This window comes from Bombina bombina, chromosome 2, assembly GCF_027579735.1.
Source record: "Bombina bombina isolate aBomBom1 chromosome 2, aBomBom1.pri, whole genome shotgun sequence".
Classification (NCBI taxonomy): domain Eukaryota; kingdom Metazoa; phylum Chordata; class Amphibia; order Anura; family Bombinatoridae; genus Bombina; species Bombina bombina.
In genome coordinates, this window is record NC_069500.1 from 902,064,092 (window position 1) to 902,085,238 (window position 21,147).

General features: G+C 35.9%; 1 protein-coding gene across 1 annotated transcript in view; it reads left to right on the forward strand.

The window, feature by feature from the left end:
* The first annotated feature begins 448 nt into the window (after positions 1-448).
* The window catches only part of DCTN6 (dynactin subunit 6), a 34,520-nt gene continuing 13,821 nt past the window's right edge, over positions 449-21,147 (forward strand). Inside the window, exons 1-5 of the mRNA XM_053703278.1 lie at positions 449-512; positions 4,393-4,457; positions 5,903-6,008; positions 7,011-7,099; positions 13,218-13,265. Coding sequence (XP_053559253.1) covers positions 475-512; positions 4,393-4,457; positions 5,903-6,008; positions 7,011-7,099; positions 13,218-13,265 — 346 coding nt within the window. The 5' untranslated portion in view covers positions 449-474. The remainder of the gene's footprint in view (positions 513-4,392; positions 4,458-5,902; positions 6,009-7,010; positions 7,100-13,217; positions 13,266-21,147) is intronic.

The following is a 21,147-nucleotide window of genomic DNA, read 5'->3' on the forward strand; positions in this document are numbered from 1 at the left end:
GTACAACCTGATTTTAGTAACTGTTGTAGCTCTTGATATAGACGCTAAACACCATTTTTAGCATTTATTTTTTATGGTATTTGCATATTTCATTACTAATTTTGTATTTTAATGTCTTAGAAATTACTAAACAAATAAGTGTGGATTATAACAAGAAGAGATTTTGGCCTTTTTTCTTCTATAGAGTGATTTTAATGATCCAGTGTTGCATGGAAAAGTCCTAATACCGTGTATCACACCGTATTCCATGCCCTTTCAAGACACACACCGCATGTGAAGTTCTGCAGTGCACAGATTTCGCCAAAAGCACTGATCACTGATCCTCCTAACTACTCATATTATGTCAGTGACCATCAATAACTATTGCGTTCCACTCTAGTTTGTTATGCGTTCCAATCGGCTAGTCTTGTCTAGCAGTGTAGCTTGTTTAGGTAATGCAGTCGAAAGCGGAGCTGCTTCTCCACCCACTAGAAGATGGCGGATCTGAACAAGCAAGTACTTCTCCAGAAGAGGTGACAGGACCATTTCTACTTACTATAACACCGGATAGAGTTTGTGTGAATACTTAGAAGTACTTTAGCACGAATCTTATCTCGTGTGTTGATGATTTGCTGTGATTTATATATATACTGTCAATGGGAGCTACGTATTATATGTAAACATGTATTTGCATTGATCATATATACAAAAGTACAGTATTTAAAATCTTAAAATATATTTCTAGTAATAAAGGTTACGATAAATCTGGTTTAACAGGAAGTGCATTTTTTGTGGACAACTGGTTTATATGGATGTCACCCACATCTCTTTTGTTGTAGAGTTAAACGTACACCCCTCAAGTGTAAGAGCATCACATTTTTGTCTAATCATAGGACCATCAGTTTAAAAAAAAACACATTTTAAAATGCTCTCTTTCATCTGTAACAGAGAACATACTTTTATATTTCTTTAAATGTTAAAGATATCATAAACACCTTGTAATTGCAAGATATTTCTGATGTCTTGCTATAGGAACATATATCAGCCAAGTGTAAACATTTTTAAAACAAATTAGCATCTCTGCAATTGTTTTTTTTTTTCTTTCTTCAATAGCCAAACTCTTCCCACCACTTGCCTTATCCGAAGGAGCCAATCTGGGCTTGTGTCTGAGGCTAACCATGGTCATTATGTTAAAGGGACAGTATACACCAGTTTTCATTTAACTGCATGTAATAAAAATGTACTTAGAAGCTTCCAATTTAGCACTGTTGATGAGGTTAGGCTGGGACACCCACTGAAAGGGGCTGAGAGCAGAACCCCCCTGCATATGAAAAGACCCATTATACAAACAGAAGCAGTCTGAAGTCTGTATACAGGGGCTGTATACAATTGTTAGGATTTTAAAAATCAGCACAATGTTATTTAAAAATAAGCAAAACTATACATTTTTACAAAAACACACCCAGATTTGCTATGTAAATGGATGATCTACAAAACATGCATAGAAAAACCTAGAGTACAGTGTCCCTTTAATATAAAGCGCATTGTTTTGCAGTTATCTGCTGAAATATGTGTTGCAGGGTGCATTAACAGTTCTGAGAAATAGAAAATCCACGATTTTCAGACCTAAATCACATGAAAAGGCAAAATATATAATCAAAGTATATTGCAAAGGGTTTTTACTACACACAACCAAACTTTTGATAACTATCTCAATGTGTTTACTGCCCTTTAATATGGATAGGTGACTTTTTTATGTAGGGCTGATGATTGAGAAGTGTCCTGCAAATATTGTGAATTATGTATTGATGGTATATAATTAATCAATGCTGTGTTCTGTTTAGTAACAATATTATGTCCAAAAGAGTAACAGCACAGCTTTGTCTGATTCACAATATGTTTATTGGGACATCATCATAAAAACATATCAGCACACCGTTTCGGTTAAAACACCTTAATCATGTTGTAAGATTAAGGTCTTTTGACCGAAACGTCGTGCTGATATGTTTTTATAATGATGTCCCAATAAACATATTGTGAATCAGACAAAGCTGTGCTGTTACTCTTTTGGACGTTTATATCTCTTTGGGGTGAGTGCAGAGCCCTTGTAGCTGCACCTGTATGCACTATACTTTGATTTAGTAACAATATTATACCTGCAACTTGTTGGTGTTTACTGTACCCTTGAGTATTAAAGGGACATGAAACCCCAAAAAAATTATTTCATGATTTAGGTAAAAAGAAAAAACAATTATAAACAACTTTCCAGTTTACATCTTTTATCAAATTTGCTTCATTCTCTTGGTATCATTTGTTGATGGAGCAGCAATGCACTGCTGGTTTCTAACTGAACACATAGGTGAGTCAATGACAATTGGTATATATATATATATATATATATATATATATATATATATATATGCAGCCACCAATCAGCAGCTAGAAACTAGGTTTATTGTTGCTCCTGAGCTTACCTAGATAAACCTTTCAGTAAAGGATAACAAGAGAAGGAAGCAAATTAAATAATAGAAGTAAATTGGAAAGTTGTTTAAAATTGTATGCTCTGTCTAAATCATGAATGTATAATTATGACTTTACTGTCCCTTTAAGGCAAATATATATACTGTGTATATATATATATATATATATATATATATATATATATTTTTTTTTTTTTTTAAATTATTATTATTTTTATTAAGACCTAGACCAGGGCAGCATATTATAGCATAAAACTTCAGTTTTCTAAATCAAAATGACCAAATGATTTGCCAGTGTTCACCCAGGGACATTATAAATATCTGACCTTGTTTCAAATATCCAAAGATGAATGAACTGCAACAATGTTCTAAATGCCCCTACAATTTTAAAGCCATGGCTAAAAAGAGATCAGTGCAGAGCAGTCTTAATTTATTTTTGAAGCATCCGAAGATTATAACCCTGTAAGAGCTAGAAATAATTCAATAATTTTCATGCTAGCATTACAGATTATAGCTAAAAGCTAAGGATGAAGTATACAAAAGAAATAAAAAAAGAAATATGAAACAAAGATAAGTATAGGAGGTGAATAAGGAAGCAACTCAAAATAGAACTCCAGAACTAAAAATCAGGATGGAAGGGATACATATTAGCAGGAAAACTAAAAGGTGGCACAAGGTAAGGGAGATGTGAGATTGGGGCCAGTATTGGGAGAAAGGAAGATATAAAGAAGTACCCTGGGGGTCACTGGACCCTGTGTAAATAAATATTTACCAATAAAGTATTTTTAAACTTGTTTCAGACTCGGTGCTCCTATATTCCTTTTTGTACTATAAAGAAGTACGCATTTGCCCATCTGATGAAGGGTATCCCCAAGTATTTCTTCATTTTAAAGAAACCTTTATATAAAAAGCAATGCGGTTAAAGGGACACTGAACCCAAATTTTTTTCTTTCATGATTCAGATAGAGCATGCAATTTTAAGCAACTTTCTAATTTACTCCTATTATCAAATTTTCTTCATTCTCTTGGTATCTTTATTTGAAATGCAAGAATGTAAGTTTAGATGCCGGCCCATTTTTGATAAACACACTGTGTTGTTCTTGCTGATTGGTGGATAAATTCACCCACCAATAAACAAGTGCTTTCCATGGTGCAGACCCAAAAAATATCTTAGTTACCTACTTTTTCAAATAAAGAAAGCAAGAGAACGAAGAAAAATTCATAATAGGAGTAAATTAGAAAGTTGCTTAAATTTGCATGCTCTATCTGAACCATGAAAGAAAAAATTTGGGTTCAGTGTCCCTTTAACGCAGTGTTATGTGCATGTTCAAAAATAGTGGCCTACAAAAAACCTAGAAAACTTAAAGTGATGGTAAATCTTAGCGTTTGTGAAACGCTAGGATTTACCATTGTAACAAATAAAGGGGACTTTCATTCATGAAGTATAAAATACTTTATTCTGAAACTCTGAAAGCCCCTTTATTTGTTAGCAGCGTTCGCTGTGCTGAACTGCTAAAGGCAGCCCACAGGAGAACGCTATTTGGCCAGTAGCAAAACACAGGGCCAAGCTGGATTTCCCGCACGGCTATTGGCTAAGAGGTGGAAATATCACCTCTCAGCCAAATAGCGTTCTGCCGTGGGCTGCCTTTAGCAGCTTAGCGCAGCGACCACTGCTAATAAATTAAAGGGGCTTTCAGAATGAAGTATTTTATACTTCATGAAAGAAAGTCCCCTTTATTTGTTACGATGGTAAATCCTAGCGTTTCACAAATGCTAGGATTTACCATCACTTTAAGACCAGGTTTGTTTTTAATTTTAGCCAGATATGTGAGGGAGGTTTTTGTTAATATGATCAACCTTATGTGCAAAGTTGATAAATATTTTTTAGTGTGTAAACTATTGGTTAATTGTGAAAATTATTTTGTCCTCTTAGTGTGAAGATTGCTCCAGGTGCAGTTGTCTGTGTGGAAAGTGAAATCAAAGGCGATGTTACAATAGGTCAGTATGATTCATTTTATCAATCTTTTTACTATCCCAGTATTGTAATTTATCTTTTTCATTTCTTTCTTTCTTCCTTTGGTTTTTTTTTTGTCTAGCTTATTTTTCCTGTCATTAATAATCTTTCATATAGATGGGCTAAAAGTGAATATAAAATTTAATGAAAAGTGCCCGGTATCTAAAAAAACTCTTAAAAACAGGGGCACTTTCATTCATTAAACTTTACAATGAAGCTTCTTTTTTAAAATACCTTTTTCTTTAGGAAAACCAGACCAGCGATTCTCCATCCGCAGCTCCTGCTGTAGCAGATCGATTGGAGGAAGCCGAATCCGTCATCGTTGTGCTAACTACAGCAGGAGCTGCGGGCGGAGGATCGCCGGTCTTCTTTCAATAAAGAAAGGTAAGTATTTTTAAAAAGAAGCTTGAATTCATGGTAAAACATTGTTGCAAAACTATTGCCATATAGTGCTTTTCAACCAAAGATACTAAGATAAGAGAGAAAATATTTGATACTAGAAGTAAACTAGAAAATTGCATGCTCCATATGAATCCTGAAAGAAAATTGTGGTGTTGTAAGCCCCTTTAACAGATTAGGTTTAATTGCCTACATTATTGCTAACAAAAAAAAAATCTGGGACATGGATCTCCTATTTTCTGTGGGAGTCCTCAAAAGTGTTTGGCTTGGCTGAGAGGCATCTTGCATATCTTTTATCCAGTTCACATGTCGGTATAACCCGTGGCCGGACTTTTAGCCGACGGACACTTGGCCGATGGACATTTGGCCGACGGACATTTGGCCGAAACACAAGTGGCTGTCAGATAACAGTCCGGCCACTAGATAGATAGATTTGATAGATAGATACATAGATTAGATAGATAGATCAATAGATGCAATAGATACATTTGATAGATACGATAGATAGATAGATTTGATAGATAAATAGATAGATTTGATAGATAGATAATTTCCCAGACAGAGAATTACAAAATGTGCGGCCTGGGACCCATGGTAAGGTTCCCACAGGCAGTTGCGGCGCCCGAGGCTCTGATTAGAACAGAGCACTCTGGAACGTATCTGCCCTTGGCCGAAATCGGAACATTCTTTAGCTTTCTGTCTGTCAGCCAAATGTCTGTCGGCCAAATGTCCGTCTGCCAAATGTCCTTCTGCCAAATGTCTTTCTGCATTTTGTCAGAGCACCGTATAACCAGCGGCAGATTATCTCATCAGATGACAGATACTTCCAAGAGATTGAACCATATTTCCAAAAAGATTACAGATGGCTTTTTCTAAGTTTTAGTTGTGGTCCAGAACACATTGAATGCACTGGGAAGGGATGCTGTAATATATATATAATCAATTGATTGGTTATGTTTCTAAAAAAAAACATTTTGTACTTATGTTTAAAAAAAATAGGCTACTGCTCATTTTTCTTCTTTTCTTAAAGGGCCAAGAACTGTGGTTCATCCCAAAGCGAAGATTATTGCTGAAGCAGGTCCAATCATTATTGGTGAAGGAAACTTGATTGAGGAGCAGGCTCTTATAATAAACAGGTGAAGCAAATATAGTATTTTCCCCCGTTTTCATATTAAAGAGTGATTCTAATGCTAAAAACCCAAGCTAAATATATGCTTCAAGGGATATGAGTGTTCCTTTTAGTAAAAATGAAATAAAAAATAAATTTTCAATCAAAGTAAACTTTAAAAATTCTCAGCATAGTCAATGCCTATTGGGACACAAGGGAGGTGACATGCTGAGAACTTAAAGGGACAGTCAAGTCCAAAAAAACCTTTCATTTTTCAAATAGGGCATGTCATTTTAAACAACTTTCCAATGTACTTTTATCAACAATTTTGCTTTGTTCTCTTGGTATTCTTAGTTGAAAGCAAACCTAGGAAGGCTGATATGATAATTTCTAAGCCCTTGAAGTCCTCCTCTTTTTTATTTGATTTTCACAGCAGGGGAGAGCTAGCTCATGTAAGCCATATAGATAACATTGTGATAACGCCCTTGGCTAGTGGCAGACACTGCACTAATTGGCTAAAATGCAAGTCAATAGATAATAACTAAAAGTCATGTGATGAGGGATGGTCAGAAGATGCTTAGATACAAGTTAGTCACAGAAGTAAAAAGTGTATTAATATAACAGTGTTGGTTATGCAAAACTGGGGAATGTGTAATAAAGGGATTATCTATCTTTTTAAACAACAAAAATTCTTGTGTTGACTGTCCCTTTAAGTTGCATTCTGTCCTCTTCATGCAAGCCACCAATCAGCACGTGCTACCCAGGTTCTGAACCAAAATTGGGCCAGCTCCTAAGCATAAAATCCTGCTTTTCAATTAAGATACTAAGAGAACAAAGAAAAAATGATAATAGGAGTAAAGCAGAAAGTTGCTTAAAATTGCTACTCTATCTGAATCATGAAAGAAAAAAATGGGTTTTTGTATCCCTTTAAACATTTTATATTACACTGTTAATGTGGTTGCTGCATTTTGTCAGAGTAGTAAATATGAATACATAAAACATTTATAACCATTGTTAAATGTTTCTGCAGTTTTCCCGAGAACATTGCACCCGACTCAGACGATGTGGAACCAAAACCAATGATCATCGGTACCAACAATGTGTTTGAAGTTGGCTGCTGTATCCTTTTTACTTGTGTGATCTATAAAGCAGTGAGACTTTTAGAACTACGTTGTGAACCAAACATATGTAGGACATAAACTCAAATCCATACTTTAACTCATAAAGCTTTGCAAGGAATGAAATCTTGGGAGCCTTAGCCATAATGTCTTTAGAGGACCATTATAGTGTTAAAATTACATGCTCAAATCTGTCATGTGATTTTAACACTAGCAATATTGTAATTCTATGTGTTTAACCCTCACAAAGGGGTTAATCACACAGTTAAAAAAGGAACACTAAACATAATAACATAATCAACAAATGCATAATGAAAAGACAATGCAAAAGTTCTTAGAATTATATATTAGTTGTAAATTTCTTTTGGGCAAATTTTTTAAGGTAGTTCTATTTTTCTTCCCACTGCATCATGTGACAGTCATCAGCCAATCACAATGTGAATTCTTTCTTGCACATACTCAGTAGGAGCTGGTACCGTAGAAAGTGTGTATTTAAAAAAGACTGCACATTTAGATAATAGAAGTGAATTGAAAAATGGTTTAAAATTTAGTGCTCTATCTGAATCATGAACACTTAAATTTGTCTTTAGTGCTCCTTTAAAGTCCCGCACCACCCCATAAAATGTGCAATACTATACATAGTTGGTGATATTCACCCTGGACATAATTATCTCTTCAGACCACGACAGGTTAGAGAGGATTTTATTGACAGGCACACTGCAGTATGGAGAGAAACAAAACAAGGTTTTTTTTCTGGGGGGGTCAGTCTGCTCCCAGATATTTATACGCAGGAGACAGGGCATTCCTGATCTCCATATCTAGGCTAATACATTTCATGATTGGCTAGGCTAACAAAAGCAAGGGGTTTTCAAATATATTTACAACAGAAATAAATAACATTTGTTTACAAAGTTTAAGTCTGCAAATTCTGTTCAGTATGTCTGACCATAAATCAAAGGGGCAAAGGTCAGCACCAGAAAAAAGCATTAACTAATGTGTGCTTTCTGAGACATTCCTATCAATCCAGTCCTATCCTAGCTTTAACATTCAGCAAATATATGTAGTAGTATAAATGCACACATTAGTATTCATGCATACATACATACATACATTTGTGCATATACACTAATACACATATATATATATATATGCCCACAGAAATATTTAGAGTATCAGTATTCTATTAAGTGACTTTTTTACAGATACAGGCTGAAATGCAGTAGTTTGGACAAGGATAAAGGACGAATATTAGATTTACAATAGAAAAGAAAAACAGACATATACAATCTTAGATTTTAGCTTATACACCCTCTTTTCAGACATACTGCCCCCCTGACTAGATGCCTGCCTAAGAACTTATTCAGACCTGACTAGACACTTCAAAAAAAGAGAAAGATATTGTCTTTTTTTTTAACAGCAGGATACAGGGCACTATAACATTCTACATATGATTGCATGATCAGTGCGGGAGCTCGTTTATATCTGTCTTTAATTGGTCATGGGAAAGGAGATAAGATAAACATACTCTTGCTATTTGACATGGACTGCAAGCCAGTGCGATTCTATACTCACCGGGTCTTGACAAATATTATTATTATCGGTTATTTGTAGAGCGCCAACAGATTCCGCAGCGCTAAATATAACAATAATACTTTATTGTATCATTATGATGGATTTTGTATGATTATTTGAAGCACCCTGGGCAGTTGCTGGTTAAAGTGAGTGCAGAGCCCTGCAGTGGAATATATATATATATATCATTTGTCTGCAGATGTACATTGTGCATATATTTTAAAAAAAATACTTGTCCCTTCAAAGCTTACAGGCAGACAGAGATTTTAATATAGTTATTTGTGTAGTAAAACAATTTTGCAATATACTTATTTATTTTGCCCCCCTTTCATGTAATTTCGCCTGCAAATTGTAGATTTTCTAATTCTCAGTTGTAAACATAACTTAATCTCTGCTATACATTTTCCCTAATTCGCTTTAACAGATAGCAATGGCAAAACAGTTTACTTTATACTAACCTAATGACTGTCTAATCCTGTTGTCTACAGACTCAAACCTTGATTGGCTCCTTCACATAATGGCAAGTGGTGTGGGGAGTTTGGCTATTGAAAAACAATTTCAGCAAACAAGATGTTAATTTGTTTTCAAAATGTTTAGACTTGGCTGATATGTTATTCTTAAGCAACACCACATTAATTACAAGGTGTTCACTGTCCCTTTAACATGACACAAAATCTGTCCCAAATGAATGAGTAGAAAGGTCACTTACCTTTAAAGTCCTGTATATAAGAATAGTAATGCATTATTTTATAAATACATTTACCTTATTAATCCTCCTCTCGACTTGGCCTTCTGTGTTTTATTTTCCTACTGATTCAGAGTGCTACAGCCAATCGTAAGCTGTAAATCTTCTATAGAAAGTAAAGGAACATACTCGTGCTTACTTCTCTCGTTCTCAAGTGTTGGGTCTCAGAAGATCTGTAAGACCAACCATGCTGCTTAAAACAGCAAGTCACTCACTACCTCTTCAGACCCTTGAACAGAAGCTAAGAGAAGACAGTATGAGTACACACATTTAGAAGGAATCTTACAGCTTTTGATTGGCTGTCACACCCTACCTCTGTAAGATAACAAACACTCACTGCAGAGGGCGGAAAAGGACAAATAAGGTAAGGATAGAGAGCCTCTCTTTAGGAAATCAACTCAAAATACTTTATTGTTCAGAGCATCTGTGAAATTCAAAGTAGTCGTCCCTCAGCTAGGCTTTTATAAAAAAGGATTTGATTTGGTAGCTTAAAATAAGACTCCAGTCATCCAACACTGTGCATATTTCACTTAAAGAAATAGCTCATTCACAGATAAATCTTCAATAAAATCACAACTTTATCCCATCAAATTAAAAACATGGTATCGCCAAAGAAAAAGTAAGCAAAGAGCCTTAATCATAGACCTTATTACACTTGTGTTACCATACACCATTTAAAACACAAAGCAGTTATTGGTTAAAATTGGAAATGCCCACTTCTACCTTATTTGTTCCCTTCTTGCCACAGTAATCAACATTCTCACAGTACAAAACAGAAAAGCCTTAAGGGTCATTATACACTCATTTTTTCTTTGCATAAATGTTTTGTAGATGATCTATTTATATAGCCCATAAAGTTGTTGTTTTTTTTTGTTTGTTTTTTTTAAATGTATAGTTTTGCTTATTTTTAAATAACTTTGCTCTGATTTTCAGACTCCTAACCAAGCCCCAAAGTTTTATGAGAATACCGTCAGCTACCTACGCCAGCTTGCTCCTGTTTGTGTAAAGGGTCTTTTCATATGCAAAAGAAGGGGGAGGGGGGAGTGTCTTATTTGCCACTTGCAGTGGGCTTTCCAGCTACCTATTCAGCAGAGCTAAACTGAGAGCTTCTAAGTAAGTTTTTAAACAGTTTTATACTGGATTTTTATATCAGTATCTCTGCATCTTATTCTTTATATTAGTGTCTATTACATGCAGTGATATGAAAATGAGTGTATACTGTCCCTTTAAGTATTATTCCGTATGTTGATACATACTTTTCATATTAAATTTATAAAATATAAAAATATTGTAACTATACATTAAATCTCCTATTTTTAATAATCCATTTAATACATTATATATGTTGATTCGATCATAGAAGTCAGGAATCGTCTATTTATCTGCATAGAGATATCTTCATTAAATACATATCAGTCACTAGATAATTCATTAAAGCACTTCTGATACATCCATTCCCTCTTCACCTGATTTCACTTAGTCCTCTTAGTAGGTGGGGCCAAAAACTTTTAGATGAAAATAGCAGTTTGATGACAGCCTTAGTCCTTTATGTGACCTTTTTTTTTATTTAAAGGGACAGTCAAGTCCAAAAAAAACTTTCATGATTAAAATAGGGCGTGTAATTTTAAGCAACTTTCCAATTTACTTTTATCACCAATTTTGCTTTGTTCTCTTGGTATTCTTAGTTGAAAACTAAACCTAGGAGGTTCATATGCTAATTTCTTAGACCTTGAAGGCCACCTCTAATCTAAATGCATTTTGACAGTTTTTCACCACTAGAGGGTGTTTGTTTATGTGTTTCATATAGATAACATTGAGCTCATGCACATGAATTTACAGAGGAGTGAGCAATGATTGGCTAAAATGCAAGTCTGTCAAAAGAACTGAAATAAGGGGCAGTCTGCAGAGGCTTAGATACAAGGTAATCACAGAGGTAAAACGTATTATTATAACTGTGTTGGTTATGCAAAACTGGGGAATAGGCAATTAAGGGATTATCTATATTTTTAAACACCAACAATTCTGGTGTTGACTTTCTTTTTAAATATCTTTATTGAAAAATGTTCATACAAACCAATAAAATGGAGAATGAGCACAAAATAAACCATAACAGAGTTATACAGTCTCAGTATTGAAGAAGTACATGGTCAAATTTCAGTTATTTACTTTACAGTTAGACATTACTAAGGAAGAAGAGAGATTACTTTTTTTATTTAACAGAAGGTACAATTTTTTTTATTCAAGAGTTATGTTCATGGTCATAAAAATATAAAATAAAACACACAATGGAAATTAGCAATACGGGGAAGTAAAAGGGGCAGTAAAAACTTTGTAATTATATGACATTTCTGTTGCGTTGCTATAGAACATATCAGCCAAATCTAAACATTTTTAAAACAAATTAACATCCTTTTTGTTGCAAATATTTTTAATATCCAAAGAGCCATCTGGGTAAGCTAACAAGGCAAGGCGCAGTCATAAATTTAATATAAAATTAATTGCTTTGCAGTTGTTATCTGATAAAAGCCAATTATGGACTCATATGTAGCAGATTTAGCCTTGAGAAGTCAGCAGGTGCATTTCAAGTTCTGAGAATTAGAAATTGCTCGATTTCCAGCGCTAAATAACATGAAAATGGGGCAAAATAAAATAATGAAAATATATAGCAAAGTTGTTTCATTACACATCACTAAACATTTTATATAAAAATCTCAAGGTGTTTACGGTCATCTACTTCAGCTAAGGCCCTTGAAAGTGAACACAATTGATTAACTCCATATTGAATATGTATACATTTTACATGATGTATATGCTATAAATTTAACTCTCAGACTGCGTAACAGAGTCAAAGTAGTGCATTGTATTTGGGCGAATTTGTCCATTTTACCATTAAAGCAATGCGCTATGATTTGTTTTCTTATGAGAGGATATATTCCACTTCTCTAAACCACTAGGGGAAGGTAGGTACTTCCATATTCCTCCAATACCTCAGGATTAACATCTTTGTGCAGTTAAAGTGAATGTCAACTTGAGCATAGTCGCTCAAGTCATAGGAAAGAATTTTAAAAATGAATGAGAGTTTCATTCATCATTTGTGTAGTATATACTTATCTTCTGTGATTTGTACCTTGGAATGATAGGATAAGCGCCGTTCTTCCGCCCGCCATATTCATCAATTGATTGACAGATGACCAATCTGCAATCAACTAATAGTTGTCCCTGTCCCCCCCATCCAGGGCGTTCAGCCCCTGTGCACAAACGTCAAGGCCCAGGGGAAACAACTATTGGTGGATCATCTATCAATCAATTGATGAATATGGCCGACGGAGGAACAGAGCTTATCCTTCTATCATTACAAGATACAAATCGCAGAAGATAAGTATATACTACACAATTGATGAATGAAACTCTCATTCATTTTTAAAACTCTTTCCTATGACTTGAGCGACTATGCTCAAATTGACATTCACTTTAAGCATTATTTAAAGAGCTGTGCAGGGTTTATATAGGATGATGGTAAGAGAGGTTTTGTCTAGCACTTTACCCATAACCTTTTTTCCGTATGAGCCATTATTAGGTTCTAGTAAGGTTGTGTAGCAGGGCAATCCTACCATATTTGGCATTATAACCGTAACCTCATCATAACAGCTTTTCTAGAGTTTACGTTACTATTTTATGTTTGTTTTTTGTTCATTGTTCAGTGTGTTTGCATTCTGTGTTGAAAAAAAGCTACTTTTTGTGAACACTTTTTCAAATTTCGCTTAAAAAAAGAGTATGAATAGATCTTAACATCTGCCTCCAGATTCTCAAGCACTGAAGATGGGTGACAACAATGTGATAGAATCCAAAGGTAAGGAAAAAAAATGACCACAAACATTCCGACTCTGTGTATAAAATAGAGTTAGGGTAGTAGAAGATAAATCATTCTTTACATCACAAAGTACAAAATATTGGAATTTTATTTTTGGGCAAATTCAAGCTCGTAGCACACGTATTGCTAACATTTGCTTGTGAATTTAAAGGAACATGGCAATTTTAATATAAAATGTTTAATAATGCATAGTAAAAAACAAACTTTTGCAATGTACTATTTGCTTTGTCCTCTTTTCCTTTAAAGCCTAACCATACTGCATAGCTGTCAGTAATTTGTATCAGCAGAGGTGACTGGATAAGATACTGCAAAAACAAAGGAAATTTTGTTAACAAAATTATAGTAGCAAGAATTGTCTAGTTCAGTAACAAAACCATATTGGGGCGAGTGATGGAGGAGTTTAGGCATTAAAAAAAGCAATTGCAGCAAACAAACATTTAAAAAAAAACTCATTTTTTAACACTTGAACTTTTGCAGTTCGTGACCCTTGAAAAGCCTCTTAAAGAGTTATGAAACCCATTTTTTTTTTCATGATTCAGATATAACATTTAAATTTTTTTAAATATATTTTTATTACATTTTTTCCCCAATATACTGTCGAGCAAATAATCCATAAAGATCAGAAGAAATGAACAGGAAATAAACATCTGTCTGATTATAGAAACAAAAATACAACAAATTCATTTTTGAATACAAAACATTTATCTATGAGCTTAATAAAGTTCACACAAAAAAAAACAAAAAAACTACCAGCATCATCAACCCGAATATCTCTTGTCCTATAATTATTCGCACAGCCAATCTCCTCTCAAGTTGGCTTCCATAATAAAGTTTGAGTGGCGCAAAGGGCGAATAATTTTGTAACAAGATATCTAATGATTTAATATATGGGGCCCATTCATTAAAAAAAATGACAATTGTTTGTTCTGCCCCCCACTTGATATTCCACTTGTTCTTTTAATATCTTTTTTAATACACTCTCTTTTTAAACTCTGAAAATGTTGGTTCTTGTTTACTTTCCATTATTTCAATATAATGTTTCTAACAAGAAGAATAGCTGTGTTGAAAAGGTTTGTGTAATGACGCAATCCCTCAAAACTACTTAATAACAATATTTGCTCTTTGCAAGAGTGAACATAACTTTTCTTAAAACACGAAAGAATAATAAAGGGTGCGCCCAATAAGAGAAAAAAAATGAATTTTGAATAATTAATCAGTAGTGATATGGATAAATAGTGCACAAGTCTTACAAGGTTTATAACTATTAATCCATCCTCGGCACAGGCTGCACCTTGGTCAGGGTCTTGGTGAACCTTGATGGCGAAGAAATCTAAAACGCAAAGGAAACAAGGGCGCCAAAATGGCCTAGCACAGTCTGTATCAAAGCGGTATGATATAGTGTAGAGAATGCTCACAAAAAGAGAGCATTGCCAGGTGCTCTAATAGCAAGGACTTCCCAGCCATCCAGCTGACTGATCACAGGTAGCAGAATACAAAGATACTCCAGATGGCAGGATACACAGGTACTCCAATATTCATTCATCAGATGTCCACAATAAAATGGATCTTTGTGGCTAGGTGTAATTGCATAAAAAACTTTATTAAAAACTTAAGACAACGTGTTTCTTTGCCTAACAGGGCTGGTTCATCAGGCCTATAGTGCCAACTGCTTAGAAAAAAGTGTGCAAAAGCAGCTGCATGCTGGAACAGAGTGCAGCAAACATCCTCTGTTCCTGCATACAGCTGATTTTGCACACTTTTTTTCTAAGCAGTTGGCACGATAGGCCTGATGAAATAGCCCTGCGAAGCTGAGAAACGCGTTTCCTTTTAAGTTTTTAAAAGCAGCCTAGATGCTGCAATGCATACTGGTATCAGGCGTAGTGGGCAATTGCTGGGTGCCTCAAGATTGAGGCATTCAGTGATGTCTGAAAAACTGTCCCATGGTCCTGTGAGCAACATCACATTATTATTATTATTATCGGTTATTTGTAGAGCGCCAACAGATTCCGCAGCGCTATAAACAAAGACGGAGTACAACAAAACAATTATAGGGATCAAATGGGTAGAGGGCCCTGCCAAGAGATGCACTGTTGTAGTCAGCTCTTAAGAAGGTGATCTACAAACAGCTGGACTCTTAGGCTTACATGCTAAGGTGGTTCAGGGGATAGCAATGGAGGAGAGGAACTGGTATTGGGAAAGGTTAGTGTAGGTTGTATGCATCCCTGAACAGTAGAGTCTTTAGGGAGCGCTTGAAGCTTTTAAAACTAGAAGAGAGTCTTGTGGAGCGAGGCAGAGAGTTCCACAAGATGGGAGCCAGTCTGGAGAAGTCCTGTAAACGGGAGTGTGATGAGGTGACAAGAGAGGAGGAGAGTAGGAGGTCATGAGCAGAGCGAAGGGGACGGGAGGGAGAGTATCTGGAGACAAGGTCTGAGATTTAGGGGGGAGCAGTGCAGTTGAGGGCTTTGTATGTCAGAATGAGAATTTTGTGTTTGATCCTAGAGGCAAGAGGAAGCAAGTGAAGGGATTGGCAGAGAGGTGCAGCAGATGAAGAGCGACATGTAAGGAAGATGAGTCTGGCAGAGGCATTCATTATGGATTGTAAAGGAGCTAGGCGGCAGGTGGGGTGACCAGAGAGGACAGAGTTGCAGTAATCAAGGCGGGAAAGAATGAGAGAGTGGATTAAAATCTTAGTTGTGTCTTGTGTAAGGAAGTGTCTAATTTTAGAGATGTTTTTAAGGTGGAAGCGGCAGGCTTTAGCCAAGGACTGAATGTGAGGAGTGAAAGAAAGATCTGAGTCAAATGTGACCCCGAGACATCGGGCATGCGGTGTAGGGGTAATGATGGAGTTGTCGACAGTTATAGAGAGATTGGGGGTGGAGAGTTTTGAGGAAGGTGGGAAAATAAGGAGCTCAGTTTTGGAGAGATTTAGCTTGAGGTAGTGAGAGGACATCCAGTTAGAGATGTGAGAAAGACAGCTAGTGACACGGGTTAGCAAGGAAGGAGATAGGTCTGGTGCAGAGAGGTAGATTTGGGTGTCGTCGGCATACAAATGATATTGTAAACCGTGGGACTTTATTAGCGAACCTAGTGATGACGTGTAGATTGAGAAGAGAAGGGGACCGAGGACAGAGCCTTGCGGTACTCCGACAGAAAGTGGTGACGGGGCAGAGAAGGCTACACTAAAGGTACGGTTTGACAGGTAGGAAGAGAGCCACGAGAGGGCTGTGTCACAGATGCTGAAGGATTGGAGGGTTTGGAGCAAAAGAGGGTGCTCAACAGTGTCAAAGGCTGCGGACAGATCAAGGAGGATAAGCAGAGAGAAGTGGCCTTTTGATTTTGCTGTAAGTAGGTCGTTGGTAACCTTAACAATTGCTGTCTCTGTGGAGTGATGGGGACGAAATCCAGATTGCAGTGGGTCAAGAAGGGAGTTTATTGTAAGGAAATGGGATAGGCGTGCATAAGCTAGTTTATCGAGAAGCTTTGATGCAAGAGGGAGGAGGGAAATAGGGCGGTAGTTGGATGGGGAGGTAGGATCAAGGGAAGGTTTTTTGAGGATGGGTGTGACCAGTGCATGTTTCAGCGATGAGGGAAATATACCGGTGCTGAGGGAGAGGTTGAAAGTGTGTGCGAGTATAGGGGTGAGGGTAGCAGAGAGGGAGGGGAGTAGCTGTGAGGGGAATAGGGTCAAGGGGACAGGTAGTGAGGTGAGAGCGCAGTATAAGTGCCGAGACTTCTTCCTCAGTGACAGGGGAGAATGAGCTAAGTTTAAGGTTATGTGGGTTGTGGTTGATTGAGAGCATTTGAGGGGGTGAGAGAAAGGAATTAAGTTGAGAGCTGATTTCATTTCTGATGGAGTCGATTTTGTTATTGAAGTGGCTGGAAAAGTCTTGAGCTGACAGAGAAGTTGTATTAGGAGGTGGGGGAGGAGAGTATTGAAAGTGGAGAACAAACGTTTTGGGTTTGAAGAAAGATTAGAGATAAGAGTAGAGAAGTAGTGTTGCTTATGGAAATTAAGGGCAGAATAGTAGGAGTTCAAGATAAATTTGTAATGTTGAAAATCAGCTGAATTCCTAGATTTTCTCCAGTGCCACTCAGCAGTACGGGAACATCTGCGTAGGTATCGTGTCAGAGGAGTATGCCAGGGCTGAGGATGAATGTTTGATTTCCGAGCTATGGTAAGAGGGGAGAGATTGTCAAGGACGGAGGTAAGGGTGGAGTTATAGTGGCAGATAGATTGGTCAGGGCAGGAAAAGGAGGAGAAGGATGAGAGGGGAAGTTTGAGGGAATTAGAAAGCTGTTGTTGATCTAATGACATAATGCTTCTGTGAAGTTTGGTGTGAGGAGCAGAAGGAGGGAGAGTTGTAGGGAGGGATGATATGTTGCAAGTAAGGAGATGGTGGTCAGAAAGAGGAAAGGGTGAGTTTGTGAAGTTTGAGTGCATCGATAGCTATATATATGTATATTTTTTTAATAGATTTTTTTTATTGAGTTTTTTGCTTTAACACTTAAATTTTATTTTCTGCCAATCGAGGGATTAAATATAAAGTGCCAAACATAGCACTAGGTAAATACCCTGGGCTGTCTAAACTCTATAAATATATACTTTTGTGTAGCAGTTTCGAATTGGGTGACCGCTGTTTACCAAATTTGAGCTTTAAACCAATAATTCCATCTTTGTAGTATTTGGCCTATACTTGCTATAAATTACTTGGAAACCTAGACATATGGGGTATCCCTAAAATCAGTTTAGCTACACTAGTTCAGTAGAAATGATTATAAAGAACACTGCAAAAAAATATTTTGTTTTGTTTTTATTTTAACCCCATTTTTCAGTATTAAAGGGATATGAAACCAAAAAAATAAATAATTTTATAATTCAGAGCATTCAATTTAAAAAACAAAAAAGGTCCAATTTACTCCTATTATCAAATTTGTTTCATTTCTATGTTGTTCTTTGTTGAAGAGATTCCTACGTAGGTGTCTGGGGCACTACGTAGCAGGAAATCGCGCTGCCATCTAGTGCTCTTGCAAATGGATAACATTCTTGCAAAACTGCTGCCAAATAGTGTTCCAGACACGTGCTTGCTCCTGAGATTACATCCCTGATTTTCAACAAAAGAACATAGAAAATAGATATTAGAAGTAAATTAGAAAGTTGTTTAAAATGTTATGCTCTATCTGAATCACAAAAGAACATTTTTGCTTTTTATGTCCTTTAATACTTTGCAATGTTAGAACATTTTATTATTTATAAATGTTATTTAAAGGGACATTAAAGTCCAAAATTAAACTTTCCTGAGTCAGAGCATTCAATATTAACTTTCAAGTTTACATTTATTACCAAATTTGCTTCAAACTCTTGATATCCCTTTATTAAAGACCATACCTAGGTAGGTTCAGGAGCATCAATGCGTTGCTGGGAGCTAGCAGGTGATTGGTGGCTGCACATATATTCCTCTTGTCATTGGCTCACCAGATGTGTTCAGTACAGTAAGGATAAAGAGAACAAAGCAAATTTGATAATAGAAGTAAATTGGAAAGGTGCTTAAAACTGCATGCTCTATCTGAATCATGAAAGTTTAATTTAGACTTTGCTGTCACTTTATTCTCTCCAAAGCACAAATTAATTGCATAATTGTAATTATGATTTGTGCAAACAAACAGTGAAAAAATATAATATTAGCTCATAGCCTGATAATCTTATAAAGGGACAACAAAGTCAAAATGAAACTTTCATGATTCAGATAGAGCATGTCATTTTAAACAATTTTTCAATTTACTTCTTTCTAATTGGCTTTTTTTCTTTTGGTATCCTTTGTTGAAAAGTATCCCTAGGTCAGCTCAGGAGCAGTAATGCACTACTGGGAGCTAGCTACTGATTGGTGGCTGCATATGTATGCCTCCTGTCATTGGCTCACACAATGTGCTCAGCTAGCTTACACAATGTGCTCAGTTAGCTCAGTAGTACCCTGATGTTATTTCAACAAACAATATCAAGAGAATTAAGCAAATTTGATAATTGAAGTACATTAGAAAGTTGTTTAAAATTGTATGCTCTCTCTGAATCATAAAGAAAACATTTTGGGTTTCGTGTACCTTTAAATTTTAGCAGAGCGGTCAGTAAAATTATCCAGGTGGTGTGTCCCTTAAAGGGACAGTATACACCAATTTTTATATAACTGTATGTAATAGACACTACTATAAAGAAGAATATGCACAGATACTTATCTAAAAATCCAGTATAAAATCGTTTCAAAACTTACTTAGAAGCTCCCAGTTTAGCTCTGTTAAAAAAGGTTAACTGGAACACCCACTGCAAGTGGGAAATAGCAGACAATCACCCTTCCTCTGCATATGAAAAGACTCTTTAGGAGTCTGAAAATCAGAGCAATGTTATTTAAAAATAAGCAAAACTATAACATTTAAAAAAAAACAACTGTATGGGCTATATAAATAGATCATCTACTCAACATTTATGCAAAGAAAAATCTAGTGTATAATGTCCCTTTAAGTAGGTCTTAGGAAGATCACTGGTTATGCATCATTTTATGTAGCAAGCACTAAGGGGCTGTTCCTAGTTGCCAATATCTGCAGCTTAAATAGGCCATATCAGTGCTAACTCAATATCCCCAGGAGAGGACTCCTGTAAGAACCTGTCTAGAAGTTTAAAGTGATAGCAAACAGTGTGGCTATTAAATAGTGCATTTAAAGGGACAATAAAGTCAAAGTTTAAAATAGGAGATAACATTTTAAGCAATTTTCTAATTTACGTCCAGTATCACATTTACTTTGTTCTCTTGGTATCCTTTGTTGAAGAGCAAATCTAGGTAGGCTGATAGGAGCGTGCACATGTCTTAGTAGTCTATGGCAGCAGTGTTTGCAACATTGTTTACAGCAATATACTACATGGTTGCAAACACTGCTGCCAGATGGTTAGACATGTGCTTACTCCTGAATTCACATAGGATTTATCAGAGCTTACCAAGAGAACTAAGCAACATTGGTAATGTAAGTACATTAGTAAATTGTTTAAAGGGACAGTGCACTTCAGAATTGTTATTGTTTAAAAAAATAGATAATCCCTTTATTACCCATTCCCCAGGTTTGCATAACCAACACGGTTATATTAATATACTTTTTACCTCTGTGATTACCTTGTATCTAAGCCTCTGCAGACTGCTCCCTTATTTCAGTTCTTTTGACAGACTTGCATTTTAGCCAATCAGTGCTAACTCATAAAAAAACTCTGTGGGAGTGAGCACAATGTTATCTATATGGCACACATGAACTAGCACTTTCTTGCAGTGAAAAACTGTCAAAATGCAGGCGGCCTTCAATGGCTTAGAAATTAGCATATGAGCTTACCTAAGATTTAGCTTTCAACAAAGAATAAAAAGAGTACAAAGCAAAATTGGAAAGTTGCTTAAAAGTGCATGCCGTATTTAAACCATAAAAGTTTAAATTTTGACTAGACTGTCTCTTTAAAACTTCATGACCTATCCAATCGTTTTGCTTTATTTTAACTTTACTGTCCCTTTAAATATATGCACTGTACATTTGCCATGAACCTAAGCTTTGTTTTAATATGCACTATAGAAAAGTCTATTTTTTTTAAAACATAACTAAACTCAAGCAGCCAGCCAAACAGGAAAACTAAGTGCAGACAGGCTTTAAAGAAACACTTGATAAGAACAGAAATATTTAGAACAAAAGCCATGCACCTGACTTGTTTAGAGTTGATGCTAATAATAAAATCGTTTGTGCGTGGCACTGAGTTTTTTTCAAATAAATTGCAAAAAACAATTTTATTCCTAATCTCACAAAGCCCTTTAGCAATATTTACAAAATGAGGATTACATGG